General features: G+C 44.1%; 4 protein-coding genes and 1 non-coding gene across 9 annotated transcripts in view; 3 read left to right on the forward strand and 2 right to left on the reverse strand.

Moving 5' to 3' along the window:
- Window positions 1-3,135: 3,135 nt before the first annotated feature.
- On the reverse strand, window positions 3,136-7,228 carry b4gat1 (beta-1,4-glucuronyltransferase 1). Its single transcript, XM_069172235.1, has 2 exons — window positions 5,796-7,228; window positions 3,136-5,087 (listed from the first exon to the last, which is right to left on the reverse strand). Exons 1-2 carry the CDS (start codon window positions 6,897-6,899, stop codon window positions 4,896-4,898), a joined length of 1,296 nt encoding a protein of 431 aa, XP_069028336.1. The 5' UTR covers window positions 6,900-7,228; the 3' UTR covers window positions 3,136-4,895.
- A 159-nt stretch (window positions 7,229-7,387) lies between these two features.
- trnas-gcu (transfer RNA serine (anticodon GCU)) lies at window positions 7,388-7,469 on the forward strand. Its single transcript has one exon. It is a non-coding gene; the product is annotated as a tRNA-Ser (tRNA).
- A 1,040-nt stretch (window positions 7,470-8,509) lies between these two features.
- Window positions 8,510-10,128, reverse strand: pfdn2 (prefoldin subunit 2). The gene is made up of 4 exons (XM_069172203.1): window positions 10,022-10,128; window positions 9,727-9,815; window positions 9,480-9,603; window positions 8,510-9,376 (listed from the first exon to the last, which is right to left on the reverse strand). The coding sequence occupies exons 1-4, from the start codon at window positions 10,100-10,102 to the stop codon at window positions 9,185-9,187; spliced, it is 486 nt and encodes a 161-aa protein (XP_069028304.1). The 5' UTR covers window positions 10,103-10,128; the 3' UTR covers window positions 8,510-9,184.
- A 432-nt stretch (window positions 10,129-10,560) lies between these two features.
- On the forward strand, window positions 10,561-13,554 carry nit1 (nitrilase 1). The gene is made up of 6 exons (XM_069172202.1): window positions 10,561-10,760; window positions 11,141-11,374; window positions 11,497-11,600; window positions 11,689-11,825; window positions 12,335-12,460; window positions 12,552-13,554. Exons 1-6 carry the CDS (start codon window positions 10,693-10,695, stop codon window positions 12,816-12,818), a joined length of 936 nt encoding a protein of 311 aa, XP_069028303.1. The 5' UTR covers window positions 10,561-10,692; the 3' UTR covers window positions 12,819-13,554.
- A 1,096-nt stretch (window positions 13,555-14,650) lies between these two features.
- Window positions 14,651-26,442, forward strand: part of clcn3 (chloride channel 3) — a 34,761-nt gene continuing 22,969 nt past the window's right edge. The window contains exons 1-2 of one of the 5 annotated variants that reach the window (XM_069172146.1): window positions 14,651-14,909; window positions 22,994-23,175. In XM_069172146.1, the coding sequence (XP_069028247.1) occupies window positions 23,013-23,175 (163 nt within the window). In that variant the 5' untranslated portion in view covers window positions 14,651-14,909; window positions 22,994-23,012. Of the gene's footprint in view, window positions 14,910-22,993; window positions 23,176-25,793; window positions 26,227-26,442 lie in introns of those variants that run through there. The other 4 variants (XM_069172142.1, XM_069172140.1, XM_069172145.1 and 1 more) reach the window with 4 other exon arrangements.

Genomic DNA, 26,442 nt, shown 5'->3' on the forward strand with positions numbered 1-26,442 from the left:
TCTCTCCCTTGGACAGCGTCACGTCTCATTACTTCTGTCCTCCAGGCCGGATAGTCTGGCTTTAGCGGGACACATTTAAAATGTGGGCGGCCTGGGCGTCCAAGAACACCGGCTTTAGAGGCACAGTGATACGTGTGCCCTTTGCCTGAGAGGCTTTTTCCCCCCCAGTAAGCAGACAGGTAAACTTCTCCCAAAGCTGGCATTGATGGCGGCTAAGCCTTCACTTGTTTAAGTGAAACGGACGCCTGCATGTCGGAGAGAGAGAGACGCTCAGCATGCGAACAATCTGTCGCTGCGGAAAGATTGTTCATGTTTGTCGCGTGATTGACGTGTAACATCACATGATTTAGAAATGATAATAGAAAAAGGGGGGGTGGGGGTTTCGTGAGGGGGGGTTACAAAGGAATGAAACTACATCACACGAGTAAAATGTGAGCGTGAGTGATGTATAGATTGTATAACGAGAAAAGCAGCGATAACAGGTTTAGTAAGTTCACATATGTTAAAACAAAATCAGCAATATAAACAAAACAATTATAATATATAGAAATAGATACGATGAGAAAAGAAGTTAAAAAACAATATCAAGCCAAAAACCAAACCTGCAGGTATACATGTGCTGCCGTCAATACGGTACAAAATGTAATTAAACATATTATTTGAAATTGATTGTGAGAAAGTTTTGGTCTGTTGTATATTTGTTTGAGAAAAACAAGACAGTTTGCAGAAGTCAAACCAGGCTTTTTATTCTACTTTATGATATTTGTATTATTTATTATTCAATCAGTCCAGTAAATAGTTGGCAGATTTATCGATATTGAAAATATTTGTTACTTTGAGCCTTTAACTGAAAATAACCCACAAATATTCAGGAAAATCAGAGGTCACAGTTCTCACACAACGGATAAAAGTTTCAGCCTTCATCCTTAAACTTTTCTAATACTCAGTTGAAAAATCATTTGGAGAACATTCTCAAATGTGACCATTAGCTGTGTTTTATGACATCATTTATTTCATGTTTATTTGTGTAGGGACAAGTATGTAGCATAAACAATGTGACACCACAAGATTTATAGCCAAACTTATCCTCCAAAATGAAAGCGCTTCACCTCATCAGGAAGGTTTTTGGGATGCATCAAGAGAAATGATGGTTTTTAACTAATTAAGACGTGTATTTTCATTTTTGGGGCGATTTGCTACAGAAATGACTCGAATACAACTCTGCTAATTTACTTCTGGGTCACCGCTCTGAGACTCTTCAGGTAACAGATCTTTTGTCCGGAGTAAGTAAAGATCTTTTCAACCATTTCTTTTAAACCAATTGGCCGAATCGGTTGTAAACCCTTCCAGTCAAGTGGCTCGTGTGAAGAAGCCGCTGATGTTAAGTCGAGTGACATAAACATTGTCTGTAGCCCTTTTCTCTCCCGACTGCCGTCCAACATGCTACACTGAACAAACTACCACTTCATTTATACCCACATTTCATTCTGCGAATTCCTTTCATCAGCATGGGTCACCGACTCCTTCTCCTCTCACGCATCCACTGACCCGTGCTGGACGCCCTGTATGTCTGGGAGCGCTGTCTGTTGACCCCTCGCTCTCGCTGCCCTCATCGTTTCCCGCCCATTTCGAGGAAACCCCCCCACCCACTTGCTCATCCCGCCCTCCAGCTGGTTCCCTCCACTGTCCAGAAGCCGTGGAGCTCTCCCGGTCTTAGTAGGACGGCTAATCTCGATGGCGGGAGGCCTCCCTCCTGCTAGCGTACACAAGAGAGGGCAACTCTAATTGCTTACGTCATAAAGCTCTCTGACCCAGATAAGCCTTCACTCCCCAAAGCTGTTGAGATAAACCCCACTTTACCTCACCAAACCTGCCTCTCCTGATCCACCACCCCCATTAACATTTCTGCACCTTCTGCCACATTATTAACACCCTGAAGAAAGAACCTGCCAACCACGGCTCCAAACCACGGCTCAGAGAGAGGGAGCCTGGATGACAACAAGAGAAAAAGGTGTTTCTTTTTCTGATGCGTGAATTTTGATTCCTCAAAGTTCAGTGAATTATCCCTTCTCGCCTTGCTATTAAAGTGTGAATAATAACAGATCAACTACGAGGGAAGTCGTGATGAATTGTTCGTAAAACAAAAATTTCCGAGACGTGCAAGACGACTTGATAATGGCGATTAAGGTGTACCTGACAAAAGCTGATCCGAAGCCAAAAGCGAGGAGTTGCGTGCTACTCGCTTTCATGTGCCCGGCTCATTAAAGAGCCCGGTAATGCAGGCTTAGCCACAAAATGTCGCAGCGTCTCGGATAGCCGTCAAGCGGCGAATGTCACACGTGCTCTACTTTACCGACAGATGGCCGGCTCACCGATCAACACTTGGCCGACGGCAAAGCTGCTCAAACACATATTGAATTGATTTTTCCTTCTTTTCCACGGCAACTTTCCGAAAGTCGTTTTTTTTTCCTCCTGCCGCCATATTTTAACAGAAAATGATGAAAACCGCTGCTCCGCTGCTTGTAGGGTCCTCCGTGTTTGGTTGGCACGGCAGAAGTGATTCAGTCCACATCAAACCGAAGCCTCGCTGAAGACTCCTTAAAGTCCACTTTAATACAGATCTTAATTACTAAGTAGGAGCTTTTAATTGAATGCTGGGCCAACTCACCTTGTAATCACCCATTGCATGCTATTGGTGCAGGGATGCCTTTAAACCCACATCTTAAGCCGTGTTACACCAACGGGTTAATGTCGGCATGCGTCGAGCGCTCGGGGAACGATACTACCGCTGGTAACTGACGCACAAAGTGCTCCAATAACTTCAGACGCTATTTAAGGTGAAAAGACTGAAATCTGCTGAATTACTCGTGTTAGAAACGTGTTAACGTAGACGTTAAGAGCTGTAGTTGTCGCCTCGCCTTCAGCTTCTTCACCTCCTATTTAAGTGATACTTCCAGAAACACTGTTGTCATCACTCGTCATTTACAAATCCCTCCGGTGAAGTTAATTGGTTTGACTTCCAGGTGCTCACAGAGCCGTCTGATGACCCCGAATGTCATTCAGTCGCTTTAACATCAGTCTATTATTCTGCATTAAATACTTACAACCAGAGTCAGTCACAGTTTGGAGGCAAACGAAAGTCGTCCAGGAGGTTTACTAGAAATTCCAACAATACAAATCAGGCATTATGTTTCGTGAACACAAAAGAAAAACAAAACAATAAATACAACAACAACAAAAATGCATTTTCAAATAAGATACATCAATATTAAAGCACTGCACTGCAAAATCACTCAATGTGTTGAAACTGACCGTGAACACCAAACACAGGATTTTATAGTGGTTCAGAAACCAAAAATGTGTCAAATCTTATTTTGTGCTAGTTTTCTTACTTGAGGATAAAAAAAAAAAAAAAAATTAAAAACCAAAAAAGAAGTTCAACCAATTCCTGTTAAAAAAAAACAACAACAACAAAAAAAGAAGCATTTTCACAATAAATATATCAAACACCACAAGTGAGGAAGGAAAAATATGTATATCTCTCCAAAATAAACAATTAAAACATAACATTTAAAAGTAACCAAACAACATCTGCTGTTTATGCATTTTCACTAAAAAGACAGGAGAATAGTGGTAGTCGGGGTTTCACACCGTACAGTTACAGAAGTAAGATCAAAACATGAGCTATTCGTTTACTGTTGAGATATGCAATCCTTTTGTTTGTTGTTTATGCATCACCATTCATCTCTCCGCTCACTAACTGTGCTACGTGTGCGTCCTGGAGCTGCCATTAGACTCGACTTTAAAAGAGGTGATTTAAAAACTGCACATCACGTCGAGGATGACCAGCGTCACATCCTCAGTGTTAAAGAGTACAGTAGTTTTCCACAGTGCTGGCGAACAGCTAGTGTTGAACACAGTCTCTATTTATAGGGGTTTTTTTGGTTTTTTTTTTTTTTCCAGGGCTTCGTTGCTCTCGTCACGTCTTCGGTCTGACAGCAACAGACAGGAACAAGCGCCCCGGAAAAAAAAAAAAAAAAAAAAAAAAAAAAAAAAAAAGCGTGTGAAATGTGCCGACCGCTGCGGCGCGGAGTGAATTCACATCCCTCCGAGCACCAAACAACACTTGGTGTTGCGTAATCTAACATGTATGTACCGCACACGCTCAGCTGACCGTCGCCATCTGGTGGTCGGAGCGCGTCATCGACTCACTGACATTTACAAGGACTGAAGATCATATTTCAGACTTGCACAGTCAGCTTATAAGCTACAGTTCAAGTTGGTTTGATTTGTCTGCCGGGGAAAGACTTTATTTTTCTTCCTTTTATAATGATAAAAAAAATAATAATAATCGATGAACTTAATTTGATGTTATGTTTGAATGTGATTTTGGTCGTGATTTTTAAGAACAAGGCAACTTTGCTGTGCTCTCATGAAGTGCTCCACGTCACATAGTTAGTCCTCATGTTACCTCAAATTAAACACCCTCCAGATCGCCAACGTGCATTTGAATCGAAACAGCAAAGTCGTGATCCGCTGACCGGTTTTCCCACTTCTGAACGACCGTTTTCTTCTTTTCTCTCCCGACCAGCAGGATCCAAATCCACAGAGAACATTTCCCCCGCTGCTCGTTTTTCAAAAAGGGACTTTTGAGTAAAAACCCAGGAGTTGGATTAGTTTAAAGTCCCACCGCGCCGTCGTCACGAGAAAAAACGGCGGAGAAACTGGGACGTTTATGTGCTGACTTTTGAAGGTAGGGCGGGGAGAGCTCGACCGGAAGCTAAATCTGGTTACGATATGAAAGCGTCCATCATTTGAGCTGAACACTGATTTCATTGACGGCCGATACAGACGGGGTACGACGCCCTCATCTTTGTTTTGTGTTATTTTTTTTCTCAGCAGCGTCGCGTGGAGGATGGGTATTTGGTTTTCAGGCCCTCTTTGAAGCTGCGAAACAGAACCCGGTTGTGTTTGTTCTCCTCGTCTTTCTTGGCGTGGAACTCCCCCTGGATCTTGAAGCCGCGGTGCACCAAGAAGGCCGAGCTCAGCACGGAGAACCTGAATCCGGCCACGTGGAGCTCGCAGGCCTGCGGGGAGACAGAGAACAACGAGGGATGAGAGGGGCAGACGTGGAGGGTGGGAAGCGATGAGGATTTTTATATTTTATATATAAAAAGGTGGAGAGGCGGTGGAGAGGAGGTGGAGAGGAGAGGATGACAGGTTGAACGGAGAGCAGAGGAGGTGAGAATAAAGGTGATGGAGGGGAAGTGAGGAAGAAGACCAGAAATAGGGCAGAGACTTGGAAAAAAAAAAAAGAAGAGCAAAGGAACAGGGTACAGGTATATTATGGACGACATTCATTATGAATAAGAGGTTTTTAAATGTGATTTAGTCCATTTTGAGTGCGCTTTTGTCAAATTCAGTTAAAAGAGCAACTTGAGGTGGAAACAATTTGGCCAAAACACAATCGCAAAACATTTTTTTGGCTTTTTCTCACAACAGTTTAGCTTTTTTTTTTTTTTTTTTTTTTATCAGCGTTGTTGTTCAGATTTTAAACTGTTAACGGAGTGTAAACGAGCTTCTTGTGAAACAACAACTTCGCCTCCCAACTTCAAACCCGCTGGTTTTGCACGAAAGGAGGACGTCTTGGCCCGGTTATCTGCCGGCTGCACCAGAACCCTGTTGACACGTTGGCTTCGGCCGGTGTGACATTTCACTAGACACGATAGGGGGAAAAAAAAAAAATCCCATTTCGACATCCACTTCGTCACAGTCTCCATCAACATTTTACCGACCTGGCTGATGCGATTGAAGCCGTACTGCTTGAAGCTCTCGTCGTAGAGGGGCACGGTGTGGGGCCCGATGTAGAACGGCTCCCAGGGGTCCACCCAGACCAGCGTGTAGGCAACTTCCAGGGAGTCGCTCCCTCGAACGTGGCTGTTGATCCACTGCGAGTAGTTGGTGGGCGCCTGACAGCGAGGACACAGCTCCTCGTAGAACGGCCGGACTTCGCCGACCTGGTAGAGCTGAACCAACTCGGACTTGGTGGCGGGCATCTTCCTGGCGTGGCGGATCTCGAAAGCCGGCAGCACCAGCACCTCGTCGCTCGCCGGCTCGCGCCTCATGATCATGGCCAGGAACTGCTCGTGCAGGTCGGCGCTGGGCATCATGTCGATGTCGATGACCAGGACGTGGGAGCACTCCGTGCCGCCTCGGGCGACATTGCGAAGGAGGTTGTTGGGGTAGGAGATGTTTCCGCCGATGGCGTAGTTCTTGTGTTTGTCCCGGTGGGTCTCCAGTCTGGAGAACACGGAGGCGCAGTCATCCAGCCCGGCAAAATGCTCCCGGTCCTGTTCGGGGAAACTGGCCATCTCTCCTGACAGGCAGACCAAGTGGAAGTCCACCAGCGCTTGGATCTGAGGGCAGAAGAAGCTGAGCGCGTAAACCAGAGCTGTGGCGAACTTGACATCTTCTCCGTGTGCGAAGATGGCCACAGAGAGCGGGTTCTGCCACCTCTCCAGCAGAGACTCCAGGTGGTGCAGGTTGTTGATGGTGGTGTGCGTGGCCAAAGCCAGGATGTTGGCGCTGGGGTCGGAGCCCGGCTTCAGATTGGTGGTTAAATCACTTTTGATCAGGTTCTTGTAGACCCGGTACTGGCCACTGTTGTCGAAGATGCCCCCGGTGGACAGCGAGTACCTCAGACGCTCCTTCCGCGAGTTTTTCTCGGGCGGTGCGTTTTTCTTGGACCCGGAGCTCCCGAAGAGCTCCGAGTACCGGTACCGCTGCTGCTTGCCGTGCAACTTGGACAGGAAGGAGAGGTACATGAGCTGCAGGAGCGCCACGATCAGCAGAGCGCTCAGCACCACTTTGAAGGCGGAACATTTCTTGGAGAGATGCATGCCAGAGGAACTACAAACCGGCCGATTACTGTCCACAAAGCAGGGCCACACACCGGAGCTCGCCGCCGCGTCCCTCGAGGGCTGGCTCGGCTATTTCCGTCCAGGCGTCCCGGCTAACGTCACCTCCATTGCTACCACAATGCTAACAGTCCGGCCGACCCGGGCTGGAAATGAAATAAACATTTGACTTCATTTGTTTTGTTTTGCCGGCTGACCCAGATTTTCAATACGACTCACGACAGCACGAATAAAGCGATGAAACGGATCCAGTTTGTTGGATCTCCATCAAATCACAACACCGCTGTTACCGGACGAGCTGCTGCTGCTGCTGCGACAGCGGCGCATGTTGATGCGCAATTAACGTAATGTCTAGAGGAACAGCGCGCAATTGGTGCTAATAGTCACGTGTCGCACAAACCGCTCGTCAATTATCACATGTATTATTGTCGTCTATAAAAATACACCGACATACGTATATACGGCATCTGGACGAGGTGGCCGAGTGGTTAAGGCGATGGACTGCTAATCCATTGTGCTCTGCACGCGTGGGTTCGAATCCCATCCTCGTCGGGATTTACTTTTTACATTTTTTGTATTTGATATCACGTGTTTTCCGTTTCCGTCGAACCGTATCTTTTGTATAAATAAAATAAAATAACGCGGGGATCCATTTTCGGTACACCGTTTGCCAATTTTGCTGTGTAGATAGAAGCGGAATTCAACTGTGTTTTCACCCAAGTACTTATTCAAAGTACTTGTACTTTACTTGTGTATTTCTATTTTATGTAACTTTATACTTTACTAAATCTCAGAGGCAAATACGTGTATTTTTTTTTTTTTTTACTCCCCTACGTTTGTCTGCAACGTTAAATTACTGGTAAAGTTTTAGATTAAAATTATGACACCCTTCCTGTCCAGAGGGGTCAGTGTTCCTCCAGCAGTACTCAGTGTTTCTGATCAACTGCAGGATTCAATTTGAGAACATTGTCATACGTCATCACGAAGTTAAAAACAGGCGTGTTTTTCTGATCTAATGAGAAGTAGACTTTTTAGGGATGTGTGGCTCTCACAGGAAAGTGAAGCTATAAACATACGAAGATAGATTTAACCACCCAGCAATGATCTCAACCTCAAACATCTTCAGTGGTGAAATGCAACAAACACATTAATGCAGAAGTACAAACATATAATACATATAATATGAAAGTAAAACACTGACCATGTCATTTTTTAATACACTAGATTTTAAATGTACTTTTACTGTTGATACTTTTAAGTATATTTTGGTGCTAATACTTTGACTTATGTTGTGAATGCAGGACTTTTACTTGTAGTGGAGTATTTTTTACACTGGGGTATTAGTACTTTCACTCAAGTAAAGGACCTGAATACTTCTTCCACTCCTGTAAGCAGCATGTTGTCATGCAAGTGGACCACCCTCTCCATGAAATTATAAATTATAAATTCCCTTTGCCCGAATCCCCCCGAGAATCTTGAATGCACTTTATTCCTAATATATATATGATGAGTCGACAGTGCAGAGACTGTAGTTGTGAAAGTAATCATTCAAGTATAATGTACCAGTGCTTACAGAACACAACAAAGCGCAATTGTTAATTTTTTTGTAATTTATTTTTTTATTCATGCTCATTAACAAAAACATGTTTGTCCTTACAACACAAAAAAAACAAAAACAAAACGCACGTCAGGTCCTCGGAGGCATTTCCTCAGTTCAGACAAAATCACTTTTAACGACTCTGAGCTGCAGCGTTTCACACAGAATCAAAAGAACAAGAAGTTTTCTCGTGTTTCTCGTGTTTCTTTGCAGCGTGTGTGAAGATAAACCGACGAGGTAGAGACGCGTTTACGGCATCGTCTCGTGTCCGCGCTTGGGAAATGTGTCCCGGGACCTGCTGTGCTCCGCAAAGACGACTTTTAGCTCGACTTGACTTCAGGGCTCCGTGAAACCAACGGTCCGCTCCGCTCTTTAAGTTGTTAGTCCTAAAATCTGAAGTGTGTAAACTCAGAAATGATCAAATTTGTAATTAATTACCGCGCTGGAACGCAAACAACTTTCATTCTGACACAAAATATTGACGCCGTGCGGCTGATTGAAACGACCGAGTGTAGAATACTTCGCAGACTTTTTTTTTCAGTGATTCCCAAAATCCAGAAAGTTTTCCTGTGTGTTCAGATTTCACCACCCAGATTTTGTGACTCCAACTTTTATGTTTTCAGGACTGCAAGAAGTCCACAGAGCCGTTACGGTCGCCGTCCGGCACAAACTACGACACTAAGACGCCGGCTCCGCTTTTGGACCCGCCCCCTTCGCTGTCCCCGGAGGACGCCGCCGACTGTCCCGGTCCGTCGCCCTCGCCCTCGCCCACCAGCCGGATGTTGTAGCGTTCCCGGTACTCGGTGAGTTCCCGCCCTTTCGACTGCATCTGCGTGTTGATGGACTCGATTATTTTGGAGATCTGTGAGGACAGAAAAAAAAAGGAAAAAGCACTTGATGGTTCTCCCGTTCGCTTGTATGTGACTTCAGAAAGAGACCTGTGTCGTCCCGTCGTCCTCCATCACCTGCTCCTTGTTGGTCTCCAGGGCTGGGAGGACTTCTTTGACCGTCCGCTCCACCAACACTCCTCCGACCAGACGGAAACACTTCCTGGAAGGATCCACTTCTCTCAGGGTGTCGATCACCAAGCTGACCGGAGAAGAACCAAAGAAAAGTCAGAAATACTAAGAGATGATTTCACTCCTCCACCCTCCTCCGTTACCATGGAAACCACTGAGTTAAAAGGTGGAGAGGACGCAGGTGACCTCCGACCTGTGCTCGTTGATGTCCATCTCCAGCTCCGCAGACTTGGAGGCCATGCTGCGCTGCTCCTGACGCATCCTCTGGAAGGTTGACACCACCTGGCACGGACACGCACGGACACACGCACACACACACACATTAGTTTTATTCTGCAAAAAAACGTGCTCCTTAAAGGACGAGCTAAGGGGAGCTAGCGTTAGCTCAGGCTAGCGGCTTCATTGAACGCGGCCGAACAACAACAACAACAACAATAACAACAGCGAGCGTCCCGACTGGAAGCAGCCCCAAGTGGAGGTGAGGGTACCTGTTCGGCCGACGGGCCGGACTGTTTCCCCCCGGCGCTGTTGCTGGTCTTGCTAACCGCGCTGCTACTATTGGCTGCCATCTTGGAAGGGTGTCGCTGAGAAGGACCCCGGGCGGGACGTGTTGAGCTGGGTCACGCGACTGCCTGTTTACAAATGCAGACCAGTTTGAAAGAAAATGTTTTTCTGGCTATCTCTTGCTCCCATTTTTATTCAGATTACAGATATAAATGTTGTAAGCCCTTTTCCTTTTTTAAATGATAATTTAATGTAATAGAAGAGGACCACAATTGACTTAAAGTTGCTCTTACAGTCGGCCCGATATATGATTTTCATACAATAACTAAGCTGTAAGGAAGCCTCCATCATTCCTTACCAAACACATAACCTTTTCCTTTAGCAAAGACACCTTCTCACCTATAATTATTCATTGTATTAATTTAAATATTTTTTTATTTTTTATTTTTACACAACTCCTCTCTAATAATTTGCTGAACGCACCTTGTAAACCACGCAGATACCAACACTCCCCGGTAGGTGGAGGTGTTGCGCGTCGTGCTGGTTTCCAGCCACGACGACGCAGCAGAGAAGAAGAATGAAGCCTGAATCTTCCTGAGCTGTTAAAATGAAACCAACATGGACCGGAACCGAACCGAGAAGGTGAACCTGTCCGATGTTCGCGGTCAGGTGCATTGTGGGATCGTCTCGAAAGTGTTTGGTCAAGATCAAGCTGCAGAACAGGTGTGTTTGTTATTGAGAATTTATTGTTTTTACAGCTCACAGCTGGTCCTCATAACTAGTTCATCGTGGTGTTGAAAGGAATGTGCACACTTTAAGGTGATATTTGCAAATAAAAAGTGGTTCAGTGACATTCAAATACTAATTTATATTTCAGATAAGGCATTTAAATTAAGATTATTTAAATGCCTCCGTATTCCAGACAGACCTGAGCTGTACGATGTTACACTAAGAATAACAAGTGCAGTTAATGATCAGCCATTGTTGACCTGATGTGTTTCTTTCTGTTCGCTGGATTCAACAACAGCCTCGTCTTTCTCTCTTCTTCTTCTCACAGGATGTCCAGTTCGTCTCGTCGTCTTTCTCTCTTCTTCTTCTCACAGGATGTCCAGTTCGTCTCGCCCGCTGGCGGCGGTCTGCCAGGTGACGGCGACCCCTGACAAAGAGGCCAACTTCTCCGCCTGCGAACAGCTGGTGGAGGAGGCCAAGGAGCGGGGGGCCGGCATGGTCTTCCTGCCCGAGGGCTTCGACTACATCGGATCCAGCCGAGAGGAGACGCTGTCCCTGTCGGAGACTCTGGACGGGGACATAATCTGTCGGTACACTCGGCTGGCCAGGTGGACAAAACAGTTTTTAAATTCGCTTTTATCGAAGTTACGCCTGCTGAAAAAGGAATCATCTTAAGTCATGATTTTTCCTACGTTTCTGTTGGTGTTTCAATCAGTTTTTTTTCTTCCAGGAAGTCGCAGGTGTGGCTTTCTCTCGGAGGATTTCACGAACGAGGTCACGACTGGGAGAACGACAGACGAATCTACAACAGCCACATCATAATAAATGATAAAGGTGCCGTTTCGCTCTTGCACTTATTAAAAAGGACCCAAACTAATTGTTTGCCTGATTAAATTCCTTTTAAATTCTTTTACACCCGCAGGTGACATCATCTCCGTCTACAGGAAGTCCCACCTGTTTGATGTGGAGCTACCAGAGAAAGGAGTGTCCCTCAAAGAAAGCGCCTTCACCATCCCGGGACCCTCCCTCGTTGCTCCGGTCCAAACCCCCATCGGAAAGGTGCTATTTTTTATGAGATTATACACGTCGCCAAACGGACCTGCGAATGCACATTCATTCTTCAAATTAGGCGGGGGTTTTTTTAGGCTCCCACTCTCACCAAAAAAACTGCTGAAGTGTTTGTGGAATATAAAAATATATTTATACTTCACAAACCTAAATGTACAACGCTAAGTATCCCCAAATTATGCCACGTTAAGGTTGTTTTTGTTTTTTCAAAGTTCTTGATTGGATCACCTAAAACACAGAACGATGTGGTCCATATAGGGAAGTCCTGTTCTTTTCATCATCTATGTCGGACTGAGGATTCTGGAGAGAAACATGTTTAATCATGTACGTTTTTGGCTCTAAATAGTCAAAACAGCACCGAATGTGACGATGAAGAGAATTTTATTTCCAGGCATGTTTTGGATCCACTTTGTGTATTTATGAAGGAGCTTTAAGGTCTTTTGTCGTCCATTGTGTTTCCACTGAGTCTCTTGTTGTTGTTTTTGTTGTTGTTGGTATAGCTGGGCTTGGGGATCTGCTACGATCTAAGGTTCCCCGAGTTGTCGCTCGCTCTGCGACAGCACGGCGCCGAGATCCTGACGTACCCGTCAGCCTTCACCGTAGCGACGGGAGCTGCTCACTGGGAGGTGGGAGGAGTCATTACAAGACGACTGGATTACTGGAAGATATAAACCGGATTTTGACGTTTTTTTTAATAAATATGTACTTTATTCCCAGGTGCTGCTCCGTGCACGAGCAATCGAGACCCAGTGCTTTGTCCTGGCGGCGGCGCAGGTCGGCCCGCACCACGAGAAGCGCTCGTCGTACGGCCACGCCCTGGCGGTGGACCCCTGGGGCGAGCTGCTGGCCGACTGCGGAGGGGAGAAGCCGGGCGTGGTGCTGGTGGACATCGACCCGGAGAAAGTCAGCAGAACCAGGACGAACATGCCGGTCCAGCAGCACCGCAGGGACGCTGCTTTCTACCATAGTCTGGCTCAAACCTGAACGTGACGGAAACAGACAGGCTGATCGAAGACAGATTGAAACTACAAACAGGAAGTTGTTTTAAAATGAAATGCTTGCAGGGGAGCTGAATACGGTATTCAATTTATGAAGCTGGATTTACACACAGCAGACTTTCTCTATTTGTTTTCAGGCTGTTTACATTTCTGTCGTGCTGCATTGTGAAAACGTCAAGAGAAATCTGCTTGTTGGATCGGAACCAGCCGACCGAGACGGTGGAAACACGAATTTACTGTGCAGAGAGGAGCCAGATTAATAATGAGTAAATATTCGGCGAAGTTCAAACATGAAGCGGTTGTTCTGGCCGAGATCAAATAAAAGTGATTGAGGTGACTGCGGCTTCAGAAAACAACCAGTTTTATTAGTTTCAAAGTTTTGAGTCATAACGTCTCCACCGCCGTAGATGATCTCGTTTCCAGCCAGTAAATCTCACCGACGGCCTTTAATCCGTTCCGATCAAGGAAATCAGCCCAAGTCGTCCCAGAAGAGTCTGTAAAAATGATGTTACTGAACTCGATCAATAGATGGTACTATTGGGCAGTGAGCACACAAGACACTGGAGGAAATGGCAGAGGCTATTATCAATATACTGTAGATTAATATGCGATATTGACGGGGTGAGTAAAACTGTACCTGTAATTTTTCCAATATCAAATCGCGTACGATTGTGTTGAAAGATGATATGATACTATAAACTCATAAATCTACTGACACATCACTCGGTTCGTCTTCTTTTGTCCGGTACAAATAAATTCTTTGCTTTTTTTCTGTCACTTCATTTAGAAAATGATTAAAAAAACAAAAACAAAAAAAACGTGTTTTTGTTCCATTTTTAGGACAGAATATTTTATTTTATGTTGAAAGCAGTGTTGTATATGAAGGTCTTTTTGTGCCTTTACTTTGCAAGCAACAAAAAACTGTTTTGATAGCAAATTTCTCGCACTGCAATCAAAAATCAGGTTTATAAGTAAAAATACATAAACAGAATATAAATTATTTGAATTGCAAACAAACTGGCTCTCACAGTTTTGTTAGTTTTGGTCACAGAATTGAGAATTTTACTTCTGAAACGAGATTTTTTTTTTTGGCTGCAAATTTAAAACCTGCATAATAAAGGCACAAAAATATCTTCATAACTGTTGGGCCTCACAATCTCAAACTCTGCCCACTGGTGACTTTACAAGCTGAGTCACATGCGACACCGTCAGCTGGTTTGAGTGGAGCTCAGTCGGGACACTTCGCACGAGGTCGCGAATCTTTGGTTTGAGTTTTGGTTTTTACACACTTGACAGGTTGCAGTCTGCGACCTCACAACTAGATGGCACTAAATCCTACGCAGTGCTTATTTTTTTTCAATATATTTTTAAAATATATCATTTTAATATTGTTTGATACTGTTATTTTTTGTTTTAACTTCTTTGTACAGCACCATGTAACCTTGGTTTCGAAAAGGTACTTTATAAACACGGTTTGTTGTTATCGACGATACATGCTGATATGTTTAAAATCAGGTTTTTAAATGTTTGTTAGTCCAGTTTATGTGTGGATTTGTTTATCTACGCATTGAATTATTACGACTGTTATTCTCTTCTTTTCTTTTTTTTTTTTTAGGAAATAATTCACGGCAGTTGAATGACGTCACTGCACACTAATGACAGCTTTCAAATTGATTTTATTGCCACGGAATGTTCAATTTGGGGTCATTGTGATTAATCGCTAATCAGAGTGGTTTAATCGATTAATCGACCACTTGCTGGTAATCCCTCCCGGTCTTTTCTGGTCGCCGACTCCATTGTCCTTCCTTCTGTCCGGCCCGTTTGATCGCAGCGGCCGGACGGACGCATCGCGGATCAGCTGTTGTCCTCGACGGGAACAGGAAGTGAACGTCACCGACTCAGGAATGGGACGGAAAAAAGAAAACACCATCACGATGAGGAGGAGGAGAATGTCAGATCCCTTCGTGTAGGAAACAGAAACCCACTGCTTCAACTCAAGACAGGAAAAAAAAAAAAAAAAACAGAAAAAGAAAAGGATGAATTGTCGCGTCCGAGCTGGAATCGAGGCATCGGGGAGGTACGTCGCTCCGTGTGGTGTTTTAATGTCGCGTCTTTAAACCTTCATGGTCGCTCAACTGTGTTGGAGACGTGTGTTTGGACCAACCCAAGGCCATCCATCCATCATCCATCCATCCATCAATCATCCATCATCCATCCATCAATCATCCATCATCTAATTATATCGGGAACTTTCACATCGAGCTCGCGCGCTGGTTAGCTGCTTAACCGCTTAGCTCGGTGTCGGTTCGGTTCGGTTCGTGTCTTTCTTTGCGTTGTTTCAGCGGACGGTTTGGCGGACCCGGGGCCCTGGGCTTTGGAGGGAAGGGGGGGAGAAGTGAAGGTGCACACGGTCTCCTCCTGCACACCTCCTCCGTGTAATGCGGACGTAACGGTAATCGCACGCGCGGCTAACTGCTGAGCGCGTGCGAGGACCGGGAGGTTTTCACTGCCATGCTGGATGTGTCGTGGTTGTTGTTCATCATCAACACCGGCGGAAAAACAACAACAACAAAAAGTCTTGTCTGTCCGCTTGGTTAGATTATATGATTTAAAACACGGTGATATTAATCTATTTCATATTTTACAGCCTGCAGCTCCATTTATTGGGTTCATCTTGCAGTCTAACTTCTTGTGAAAGTAAACTAACAAGCAAAGCACGTGATTGCGCAATACTCTTAATTTTTAACTTATTGTTATTGTTATTTTTTTTAATTTTTTTTTTTTAATACAACAACACATTTAATGGAATTAGGTCAGATTTGTACAGGCTGCTTGGTTAAAATGCCAAACTGGCTCTGCTCTACATAAATATTGCAGTCTAGATATTTACAACAGCTCTTATTTGATTGGTAAAATAATAAATTCATTAATCAACAGAAAGATTACTAAGCAATTTATTTGACTTGTTCACTGGGGACACACTTACCAAAAGATTCACTGATTACAACTTCTTGGAAAGTGAATATTTGCTTGTTTTCTGCGATGGTAAACTGAATATTTTTGGGTTCTGGAACTTTTCTTTAATACATGGAGTATTAAAGTATGTAAACTTGGCGATTGAGTAATTACAATGGCCACTTTTCACCATTTTCAGACATTTTCCTTTAGATGAAATTGATCATTTATAAATCAAGAGTGAAAACAATTGTTAGCTGCAGTCACAATACTTTTCTAACACTGAAATTTTATTTTTATAATTCAAACTACATATAGTTATTTGGTTACTCTTTAAAGAAAATAATGAATTCCAGCTGACTCATAATACATAATCATAATACAGTCCATTGACATTAATTCCATAAATTATAATGTGATTTCGCCAGCTCTAAACATACTGTATATCATGACTGATAAATCTGTCGATTACATTTTTTAAATGTTTTTTTCTTTTTTTTAATAAATGCCGATCACAAGTTCACGGACCTTAAAGTGAGGATTTCAGACATCTTCTTTGGTTCAAACACCAGTTTAACACCCAGAGATTCAACTCGTGATGATGTAAAACAGGAAAGCAGCAAAAACCCGTCTTTTACAAAGCTGGAGTGAACATGTGTTTGGTATTTTTCTTTTATTTCTAATAGATTTGAATCAATTAATTTGAAAAATGTGTAGATTTTTTGCTGTAGTTTGTGGTCAATGTGTACGATATAATGTGAAGTGTGTGCTTCATGTGTCTCCAGAGGATCCATTAACTTGAGAACGTATTTAAGGTCATTTTTTTTCTAAGCGGACCTGAAGTTGTCCCTGCTAGTAGTGGCATGCAGTATAATCTGTACTAATATTCATCTTAATCCATTTAACGGGCCGTACAAGTAATCCAAAATGTTAAACATAAACTCAAGTTAATGTGTCCCTTCTCTCTTCATTTCACATATTCATCCATGCTGACTTTTTTTCCACCCGGCGGTCACGGCTCGGTCACTGCAGCGCTCTCTATTTGATTTGCTGGGTTAATCGGCTCTCCTGATTGGATGATGTCTGTCTGTCCGACTGTCTGGGGGGGGGGGGGGGGGGGGGGAGTTTGTCTCCTTTTCCACAAGGCGTGACTTTTGAGTTTCGTTCATAGTCAGACAGCCGTGACCTTTTTTATTCAGTCGTTTGTCCCTCCTCTGATGTCACAGGTGAACCCATCGTTAAGATCAGCTGGTTTTCTTGGTATGCTGAAGGTCAGCGAAGAGAACAGGTGTTGGAGAAATCGTGCTCAATCATTGGCCGCAACTTCCTTATGCGTCTAAAAGCACTGTGTGTTTTAGTGAGACCTGCTTTCACTACATGATCAATACCACACATTACAGAAACTTGAGATACTTTAATGAACTTTACTCCTTTACGATCGACATTCGCGATTTCACCAGTCTGAAACATTTGAATTCAATTTTTTTTTTTTTTGTAATGCAGGATGTACCCACTGCTGTTAAATAGTTTTCTGGTTTCGGCTGAGTGAACACACACACACACACACACACACACACACACACACACACACACACACACACACACAGAAGAAGGGTTTTCTTGACTGGCTGTATATTCCTTTACTTTTGATTGTAGACCAGATAGAAAAGTATGATTCATGTTTCAAACTTCATTTGACAGTAAGAACATCTTGTGTTTCTTCAGTCGTGGCCAGAACAGAAACTCCCTGAGACGTGGCAGCATTTTATTGACTGGTCATTTACATGATGTTCATGCCGGCTCTGCATCAGGCACATGTAGAGCAGCTGGAGCTAATGATAATTTTGGTAGTGATTGACCTGTTCATTTTTGTGGATAATTGATGAGTCGTGGTTTATTGAAGATTTAGCATTTAGCCTCCCCAAAAAGTCCCAATTTTTACTTTTATAATAACAAGACACAGAAAGCTAATGATCATGTTGATATCAATGTTTTAGATATCATAAAATCTAATAAAACCCATGGTCAATTTTTTTCTTTTCCTTAAAAAGGAAAAAAAAAATAGCTAGTCATAGTTCTCTACCTTAAAAGAATTATTACAACCTTTTGGCCAATGCATATGCCAACACTTATTGTTATCTGTGTGCAAATATAAACAAACTACACGAGTCAACCGATTAAAATCGACCTACAATTCTGCTTTTATATAGGAGAGCTTCATTGGTTCCCATTAGGGCTGCAAATAATGATTATTTCTATTATCCATAATCTGTTGATTATTTTCTTCATCAATCGATTCATTGCCTGGTTTGAAATTAAAAATGTCAGAAACTGGTGAAAAATTGTCAACCGGTGTCTCACAAAGACAGTTGACCATTCATTTTCTGTTGAACAACTAATTGTTGCAGCTGTGGTTCCAGGACCAGATGTACCGGCACCAGATGTACCGGCACCAGATGTACCGGCACCAGATGTACCGGCAGCGGGGTGTGCCGGTACATCTGGTGCTTGTACACATCTGGTGTCAGCTCACAGTAAGAAAAACTGCATGTATACAAACTTCCTGCAAACAATGACAGAAGTTTGGAGAGAATTTCAGTTCTATTATCTTTATCCACTAATTTACTGACAACTAGTCAGTTTCTGCTTCTATATTTGCTCAATTTTGAAAAGAATACCACAAAAAGTCATAAAATATTTGCAAATTGTTATTCAATGTGGAGATATACAGTACTTTTTCTGTGAGTGAATGAAAATATAAATTGCTAAATGCAAATATATTTGTTATGAGCTATTTCCACTTGTTTATCAATATGGTCTGAGACAGACTTCGCTGCATGACTCCACAACTTCAGCGGGCGGCGACTCCGTCGGCCGTCTGACTGAATCATGATGAGTGAGTGAAAAGATCCTCGCTGCGTTGGAGCTGCCGCCGTCGGATGTTTTGCTACACAGCGATCCCGGATATCGACTCCCTGCGTGCGTTATGTGTCAAATTGTTGGCCCTATCTACGGAGGAGGTGGATGAGGAGGTGGAGGAGGATGAGGAAGAAGAGGTGGTGGAGGAGCAGGAGGGGGAGGAGGAGGTGGTGGAGGAGTTGGAGGAGGGGGAGGAAGGGGAGAAGGAGAAGGTGGCGGTGGAGGAGGAGGAGGAGGAGGAGGAGGAGGTGGTGTCCGTTAAGAGGGAGGGAAAAACGCTGAGTCACATCTCGGCAACAGTTGCCCAGGCAACAGGTCCGTAGTCACCAGCAAGGAGGAAGATAAAGCCGCTTGATGCTCAACTGCATTGGCAGACCCTGCAACACACACACACACACACACACACACACACACACACACACACACACACACACACACACACACACACACTCCTCCTCCTCCTCCTCAGCTTACCCTCGTCCTCAAACGACAAACTGAAATCTCACTCCTCGATAATCAACACTCTCCCGCCTCCCCGATGTAATTACTGTTTTGATTTCTGTTGCAAAGAAACACGACCACGAACACCGCAGACTGTCATGATGATAGTTATCAAACGTCAGCAGCAGACAGGAACACAAGGAAACACGTTCATCCTAATAAGAGCAGTCCATTTAATATGATATCTCTAACCTCTAACGTGCATTTTATATTCTCACTCTTATTTGTCCCGGAGAGCTGCGCTGCATGAATCAGCGGACCTGACGTGCGCGTGTTGCCTTTAAATGTCCGAATTAGCACGAAAGCTTTAGTCTAAATCCGAAGTAAATCAGTCGAGGAAAGTTTGGTTTTGATTTTCATGTCAGCTGTGAGGTGGTCGCTTTATCATTTAACCAGAGGTCACATGAAGCGCACCTCGACGGTCTGTGTCTCGCCGTTGTCTCTCCAAACGAGCTGAATTGAATTTGCTGATTTGATTTGATGTCATGTAGCTCGAAGGGAAGTCCTGTCTCGGGGTGAATCGGTGTGATTGTTAGCTCGGGGGAAAGTTTCTCTTTCCTCCTTTGCCTCACTAAGTAGAGTTTGTTCCAGTTGCGGATTACCGGGGCTTCGGTTCTCAATGTTGGCGTTTGATGGTGCCGGCTCGGTGCTGCGGCGTATTATCACCGTCACAACACGTGTCAACATGTATTTGGGAGAGGCCAATGATTTCCAGCACAACAGAGTTCGTGTCACTGTCGGGAGACATTTTACTACGTTAGCTCAGGTTTGAAGCAGTGTTGTAATCACACATGCTCACTCAGCACACACTAATGAAAATATTCATTTGTGTTGTGTTTAAATTTAAAACTGTGAATTTTGGCTTATAAATAGTACTTTCTCAAATTTTGATATTAGTCTTAAAATTCTGCATCGCTGGGGCTCCGGTATGATCAGAATAAAGTAAAGTTGGAGGTTTATTCATTTACTTTTTTTTTTGTCAAACATTGGAGACATGACAGGAGGCCTGTTTACTATCAACCAAATCTCGCAAAACATGCTGACACCACAAAACCACTGTAACATGCGGCGGTTTAGAGAAAAATGACATTTCAGTACGTCCCAATAGAAGAATGATTAAAATGTTTTTAAATTCATTGGTTACAGCCGGGGGCTCGTGGCGCCCCTCGTCTCCCTTTGTTTCCGTTCTGTCTTTACACGAAAGGAAAAAAAATGCTCGTAAGTGATCTTAACCACAGGAGAAAGAAAAGATGATGACATTTCTTTGCCATGAAATAGCAAAGAGGAAACTAGTTCTTTGGATTTTTCCTGTGAGACTGAAGAACTGCGTTTCCGACTCAAAAAAACAAACTGGAGGAAAACTGATGTTTTATCCAACTCTCTCCCAGTCTCACTTTAACAAGCTACCGAGAGTTGAAAGAGAAGAACATTGTGCTCAGGAAATGAACTACTTTCTTGTGCTGCAACATAGAAAATAAACAAAGAAGAACTGCACGGTCAGCGCTGACTCGCCAGGTTGCATTTCTGCCCATATCTCAGTCAGTTTCCTGACGTTTCCTCTGCAGGAACTTTCCTCAGAGTCGAGGAACCTTTTAAGGAGCTCAGTTCCTCTAACTGTGTTTCCACCACAGGGACCACAGGGTCTCGGATCAGTACAGGGCAGTAACGCACCTATTTCCTAACTGATGTTAAAACTCAGAAGAACAACAGGCATTAGTGGACTAATTTTCATAATTTATTGCGGTCTTTAAAACGGTTGTGGGAATGCAAATAACAATAGGCTGAAGGAAGTGAAAAGGAGTTCCTGGTAGTTGTATTTCCAGGGATTTATGATGTCACACGCATGCAAGAAAACAAATAGACCCAGCTGCTGTTTTATTATGGGTGTGACAGAACGTGCCACGTGTTTGACAGTTTAAACCACCAGGTTTCTGGCTCTGAGTCAGTTTATTTGACTATTTAAGGATTTACTCAATCAAACCCTAGTTTGAGAGCATGTTTTTATCACTAGATTTAAAAAAAAAAAAAAAAAAACGTTTCATGTTTTTAGAGAAATCCACTTCCTAAATCAATCCTGAATGTCACTTTTAAAGGTCCACGTCGCCCTTCAGGAAAAAAAAATTAAAGATCGTGTCGACTGAGACATCTTATTAGGCCCAGGTTACCTTTCTCAGAGATATTAGAGGAAAACGGAGCGGCCTGTCAGCCTGTGAGGGATTAATGAAGATCTGTTAGGCCACAGCACCTGCCTACATTACCCAGCACCACCCTGCACCACCCAGCACCACCCTGCACCTGCTGAACTCTGGTTCTCTCTTTTGCATTACTGTTTTGTGAGTCATGGTGACCTGAGGCTGCTATTTCTATAAATATCTTCGGGTCATCTTTAATTTTCAGGGCGTCTTTGGCTTGTCATTGGCTTCTGTCAGTTCCTGAGTCACGTTGTAGTTCCCAGGAGCGCCCACAGGGGGGCGTGGTTTGATGTGCTGCGTGTTGATACTGCTGTTCTGCTCTCTCGAGGCCCTGCAGGAATATTTTCACCATCATCATCCTCTCTTTTGTCGGGAGGATGTCCCCGTGTCATTTTAATCCCTCGGCCTATAAATACACCACCGAGCTGAGCAGCGAACACGAAGGCTTTGTTATATCATCGCTGCCAAATGTCCTCACTCAACATTGTAAGGATTGTCTGAATGGAACAAACAAATTAAGAAAGAAAAAATATGGAAAATCGTGTTTTTAGCCAAAAGACATTCGAATAAACGTCTGACAATAAGTTGCAGGTAAATTTGACCAGTTTTCAGTGTTTTAGCTGGAAAGCCTCCACGTTATATTAACTGAATTAATATGACCTCATGTCAATCAGAGTCCAATAATGTTACTGCTATGCCTTCAAAACAACATTATTCTGAAGGAAACTGAAGTTAAACAGCCAACAGCTTAGAAAAATATACCATTTAATCAGTGGAAGATAGCGCTTTATTTTACAGGTCTTGTATATATGTATATTTTCTATCTATTTTTATATAAATGGAAATAATTAGAAAGAAAATCCTCATTTCAACTCATATTCTTTTATTATTTAATCATTTTTGGAGACTAACTATTGGAAACTGCATGTTTAGAGTTTCTTGCTTCCCTGTAAACACATTTCACAACCTTATGTACACACTGAATGAAAGACTACATGACCAAAACTAAGTTAATTGGAAATCCAAAACCAGTTACCCTTTAATTGGCATCATATCACCAGCTTCTTTACAGGGAATTATTGGGAACAAACAACGGGCTTCATAGTGTGGACATATCCTCACATATCCGTAGCGCCTCTGCAGCCGTGAATCCCAACTTCTTGACCCCCCCTTCCTCCCCCCGACAAAGAAACGGCGAGAATTCATGGCACTTTGATTCCCTTTGATCTGACTTAATTACCGTTGTGTAGTCTGATCCCGGCTTTAGAAGGACTTTGTGGCCACTTCAGACTTGTGTACCAGAAAGTAGTAGATGATGAATGTGTGACGGCGTTGTGAGCTCTGTCTCGTATCATGGGCCGTCTCTGTTGTGCTCTTCGAATGAGGACAACGTTCTTGTCCTACGAGTGCGTCCCCTCCTCTGTCTTTGCTGTTCACCTGCGAGCCGGCGTGCACGTTAACGACCGCCCATCCGCTCACCTGTGTGCGACCACGAGACTCGCCTCGCCTGGTAGACTCTGTAAATCTAGCGACCTCACAGCACGGTGTGTATATCTCCCCCCCCTCCCTCCTTCCCTCCCTCCTTATCATCCAGGGTACCGGCGCGTTGCTAAATGGAGTCGGAGCAGCTGTACCACAGAGGCTACTGCAGGAACAGCTACAACAGCATCGCCAGCGCCAGCAGCGACGAGGAGCTGCTGGATGGAGCCGGCGTCGTCATGGACTTCCACACCACCGAGGACGACAACCTGCTGGATGGGGACGCTGCCTCCCCAGGTAGGCAGTAACGGGAACACCTCCAAATTATATCCCCTCCAGCAGTGTGGACGTCTTGAGCTCTCCCCCCCCGCCCCCCCTCTCACATCCCCGGGGTGTGACGAACCTCGACCCTCCGATCAGATAGGACCTTTTCCTTGAACCCCCCCTGTTCTCCACATCCAAAAACGGAGGTTATCTTCTGGGGCAGGGAACCGCTGCTCCGCTTGTGACCCCCCCACCTCCTCCGGTGACGTGTGCTGCTGTCTCCATCTTCATCCACCACCCATCAGCTGCTCCACATGTTGTCTCTTTGCATCCTGCAGAAACTCCCCGTCCACCCGTCCGGCCAGCATCATCGTCCCGCCTCCATTTTTAACCTTATTGAACCTCTCAAATGGTTCTAAGAATAAGTGTGTTGACATTGAAGGGGAAAAAGGCTCCGGCTATCAAAAGCACCAAAGCAACTTATTGATAAACTGCTCATAACAGTATGGACAATATTCAAATTTTTAAGTTGCATCATCAAATTCATTTAAAAATCCCCTATTAGGCATTATACAGTCAGTTTTTAAAATCAACCAATGGATGCCAATTTGTGGTTTTTATTTACTTAATTACAAATTATTTATGATTGAATTTATTTCAAGAAGGACCGAGTTGCTACTCCTTGTGTTGTCCAGTGAAACATCACTTTATTTCCATTTGCGAGTCTCTTTAAGGATTCCCGTTAGTGTCTTTTTATTATTTAGGTCATTTGTTTGGTGTCTCGCTCGTCTTCGTTGTCGCTTTGTTCACGAGCATTACATCATCGCCTGATTGTTTCATTTGGTTTTCATTCATCACAGAAAAGTCACGTTTCCACGTTATATTTCACCGTTTCAGGTTTGACTGGCGCTCTTGTTGTGACATCATCCGTTTGCGACAACCTTGGTTTGTTTCGTTTTGTACACCGAGCCTCTCGGACCCCGATCACCTCGGTGTTTCCCGCGGTCCTGCTTTGTGGCCTCGGCCGTTGCTTCTCCTCCTTTCATGTGGGTTTTCCTGTCAAGTATCTCGTGAAACCTGGGAGGTAGTTGTGATGATGCTGACATTCGTAAAGATAGAAGAGCCGAGGGGACGCCAGGTGTACGAGTGAGACACCGTCTCAAACACAGGGATGCGTTTATAAGGTCCGGTGGTGAGTTCCCGTCCGTCCTTCATGGATAGTTGGACCGTCGGTCTTCTGACCGTTGGTCTTCTGCTGCGTCATTCCAGCTCCACGTATCGTTTTCAGTGGAGTCAGCTGTTTCTCCTTCATTCATCCGTCCCTTCGACATCCTGTTTGCTCCGAAGTAAACGGGCCGAAACCCTCTCGTCTCGCAGCTGATCAAACAGAAAGCGCACACGCTGAGGATCGTGTCGGGGGCGTCGGCTGAGCTCGACTCTACAAACACGAACGGCTCGTGTTTAATCAGACCGACTCGACTGTGCAAATTTGCTGCTTTTTTTGGGGGAAAATAGAACGAGAACAAAAGTTGGCAAACTGGTGTGTTGAGGCAAGAAATAAAGACGCTGAAGTCAGTTTAAAGAACGCTCAAAGTGGATAATTAGGATCAACTGCTTATATTTGATTCAGTTTTTGGATCACGAGAATCATGAAGACGCAAAAAAAAATCTAAACACACATTTTGTTTGAAAGGCTGCGGTGAAAGTAAAATCGACATCTTGCTTGGAGACGACATTTTTCTGGCGCTTGTTCAACGTCGTCTTCCGTTTCTGTGGTTAAACTGTTGAGTCTGATTGTACTGAGTAGCTGAACCTGATATCTCTGCTGCTTTTTTTTTTTTTTTTTTTTCTTTCCAGCTCATTCATGAAATCCTTTTTGACGCAGCGATGCGACGCGACCAGTTAGATGGAGTCCAAACAGGAGTTTAGTGTTCGGCAGGATTAACAGCGTGTTGGAGAGAATAGCAGTGACATAACAGCTGGAGTCTAGACTGTACAGTACTGGTCCATATAATATTGAGCATGTCAGCTTATGTAACACAGCCCCAAACAACACTCGACTTTTAAGGACGATAATGAGCTTGATTATCACATATATCAGTCGATGGTTTTGTTATTGTTTTGTTTTTTTACATAACAAAATTATAATTTCTTCTTTTGCCGTATAGGTGACCACATATTTGTAGTAAGCTGACTTAGTATTTGTTATACATGTTAGACGCTCGCCGGAGTTGCTGCTTTTTTTTTTTGTCTTTGCGACTTTTCCATACCTGTGAATTTTTCTTGCTTCGTCTTCGCCGTGTCGGTTTCCTCTGCGGAGGTTAGGTTGTGTCGACGTACCCGTTCTCATTCTTCGACTCTTGAAACTGGACCTGCGGGGCGCCGGACCGCAAAAGCCGAAAGCGGAGAGTAACTTTAAACTTCCGCCTCTTCCACGCAGAGAGCAGCTACCCAACACAGATGCTGAGAGGGAAACGCTCTGATCTGCGCTCATCAGCTCATCGTCACTCACAGCTACCGCATCGCTCTTTTCCTGGACCGTCTCGTGCTGCTGTGAACATCTGCGCTCCACCTACCTGCGCCGTCTGTCTCTATTTAGGTGCAGCGACATTCCCGTGAACCAGTTTCAGGCTGCAGGCCGGTGTGAGCGAGTGTTTCAGGAAGTCTCCGGATGACTTGAAGTCTGTGTGCTGCCTGTCTCTGCCTTCCCTTTGTGCTATTTTTACAGAGCAGCGAAAGGGGGTTGGGTTCACAGGAAACCTCGTGAAGCCCTCCTCTGGGTTGTGACTGCAATGTGACCGAGGGGCTGGATCACTCGTGGAGTTTCTCTTTTTTTGTACTGAAACTTGTCGTCGGCTCAGAAGAAGCGCAGGACGTGAATACGGCGCCGCTTTAAAAAAAAATTAAATTAAAAAAAAAAAAAAAAAACACCCTCGAAAAGGGGGGAGAACGCATTTTACAGAAACTTCCACACGACATGTCGTGGGTTTGCTGGCTCACTCGGACTTCTTGAGAAAGGGAGGTGACAAACTATGGCTGACATCGCCCGTCCTGCTGCCTAGCGACGGGGAGCCCTGCCAAAAGGTAAGAGGTCATGGAAGTCTTCAGGTTTGACAGGCCGGTTTTTAATGGCACAGTAATAACAAAACAAAAACTAGACTGCAAAGAATTGTCTTTGTGTTTCATATAATAACACAACTACATCAAGTTAAAAACAAAACACCTGTGAAATACAGTGACTGGAATCCCTTCTGGATTTTATCTGTGAAATCTGCTTTTTATTATTATTATGGGATGTGT

The sequence above is a fragment of the Embiotoca jacksoni genome, unplaced genomic scaffold, assembly GCF_022577435.1.
Source record: "Embiotoca jacksoni isolate LCO1_2020_lvr unplaced genomic scaffold, fEmbJac1.0.p SCAF_51, whole genome shotgun sequence".
NCBI classification, from domain to species: Eukaryota; Metazoa; Chordata; class Actinopteri; family Embiotocidae; genus Embiotoca; species Embiotoca jacksoni.